The sequence below is a fragment of the Aplysia californica genome, unplaced genomic scaffold (genome assembly GCF_000002075.1).
Source record: "Aplysia californica isolate F4 #8 unplaced genomic scaffold, AplCal3.0 scaffold00012, whole genome shotgun sequence".
Lineage (NCBI taxonomy): Eukaryota > Metazoa > Mollusca > Gastropoda > Aplysiida > Aplysiidae > Aplysia > Aplysia californica.
Window position 1 is genome coordinate 2,562,010 of NW_004797282.1, and position 2,073 is coordinate 2,564,082.

General features: G+C 43.5%; 1 protein-coding gene across 1 annotated transcript in view; it reads left to right on the forward strand.

The window, feature by feature from the left end:
* Window positions 1-2,073, forward strand: part of LOC101859749 (transient receptor potential cation channel subfamily A member 1) — a gene marked incomplete in the record, with an annotated part of 51,425 nt that overhangs the window by 3,328 nt on the left and 46,024 nt on the right. Inside the window, 1 exon segment of the mRNA XM_035970528.1 lies at window positions 683-1,285. Within this exon segment, the coding sequence (XP_035826421.1) occupies window positions 779-1,285 (507 nt within the window).

The following is a 2,073-nucleotide window of genomic DNA, read 5'->3' on the forward strand; positions in this document are numbered from 1 at the left end:
GATGTGATTGGGGTGAGGAGATTACTTGGACAGAATATTCCTGTATTTACTTTGATCCTCGACTTCCGGCCTGTAGTTGTGCAATTAGCCTCAGCATGGAGCACCCGCTTACATCTGAGCTGCACTATCACCGCGGTGCGAGTCCAGCCGCTACTGTCTTGCAGAACACACAATACCTGTCTGCGGGGAGATCTCAGTTAAAGTTGCATTTGAGCCGAGACAGTTGCGATACTATTGAGAGCATCGACTGTCACTGATAGCTTTTGAGCCAAGTGTTTGGTTGGCTTTGTCACCAATTATTATTGAATTCCTAGCCGAGTAGTAGAAAGATGTATTATTATTGTGATATGGTGTGTTGATTTCGATCTTTTTAAAGACGTACGTTTTGGTTTATGGATACCAGCGGGTTTGTTCGGTTTTTGGTTTGTTTGTTTTATGTCTGTGTGTTACCAGGTTGTTCTTATCAGGAAGGAGAAGTTTGTAAGATTCTGGAGCTACCTGGAAAATCCAAAAAGTAGAAATCTAGTTCAGCTCTGCGTTCTGCGTGTCTTTTGGTCGTTGGGAAGTGCATTCCAGGGAAAACCTATTTGAAAAAAGAATTTTAAAGACTTCTGTCTTTGCTCAGTTGCGACAAGGCGTTTGCATTGTCTTACCTGTGGTTTTTTCCCTCCGTTCCTGTAAGGCCACGAAAGATTTTCCTCACAGACAGTAAAGTGTTATCACGTCTTATCATATCTTATCGTATCTTATAAACTGACAACAGAACTAACTGACAAAAATGCCCAGTAACAGCCACGAGAAGCGACAGCTGAAGAAACAGGACGCCCTGATGGACATGTCACATCTCAACTCCAACACTTGTCTCAGCGGAGACTGTTCCCCCAATCTCAACTCTCGACATCGCGCCAACGACTCCTCAAACGAGCGCATTTCCATCATCAGCAACCGGACGCCACCGCGGAAAAATTCCGACGGGTGGGACATCGGTCGTAAATTGAACCATAAAAAGTCGTGTTACGATCATTGCTCTCTGCCGGGCGAAGGTGCCGCCATGTTGGATTCCCACACTCCTGGAAAAGATTCTGGTGGTGGCGGTGGTGGTGGTGGTGGAGGAGACAGTTATAGAAGACCGTCCAGGCTCCTGGACAAAATCAGGATGTTCTCAAAGATGAGGTCATTGACCCGGCCGAGCAAGACGGACTCCAGCCAGGAGAACCATGTTCTGGAGATCAGGGAGGACGGACCAGTCTGTCTCATCCAGGAGAGCCCCAACAGGATATTCCGGGTAAGTTCATAATAATAGATAGCATTTGTATAGCGCAAATCCCCGCTTAACAGCAAGCTCTATGCGCTTCACATATGCCTACCCCAGCATCATTCCTGAGAGCATTCTGAAATAACCTCAACTTCCTCGGAAGCATACAGTCCCAGAAACAAAACTATAACACAAAAGTGACTGATAAAATAAGTGATGTTGTCAAATCCTTTGCTGGTAGACAATGCACAGTTGATAGTAGACTTGTCTGCTACGTGCTGTGTTTTGGTGGACAATTATTGTTATCAGTTTCAGAAATAGACAAATATTGAGAATTTTTCGGACATGGTTTTCAACAACTGCATTGTGCTGTACAGTCTGACTCAAGTCGAGGCTTTTACTGCCAAAACAAGGATGATGCTGAAAACGGTTTTATTTCTTTTAGATTGGTAGAAATTGGATGAAGCAGGAGATATTAATTTCTTGCGAAAAGGGTCCTTCCGCCACTGATTTATAGTAAAATGACGTGTTCACCTGTTATGAATATAATATTCATTTCTGGCAGGAAATAGTCGTTTGTCGATTTAGTTGTATTCATTATGAAAATTGTTTCTTTATTGCGCGCCTAGTATAATCCATTCTTGCATTATGACACCTTACTAGTTGGGGAAAATAGTTTGTGTGCGTGTGTTTGTGTAAGTATGTGTGTATTTGTATGCGTGTAAGTGTATTTATGAGTGTGTAAATGTGTGTACGCCGGAAATGTTTGTGCATATAAGTGTGTGTGTGCGTGTGTGTGTGTGTGTGTGCGTGTGTGT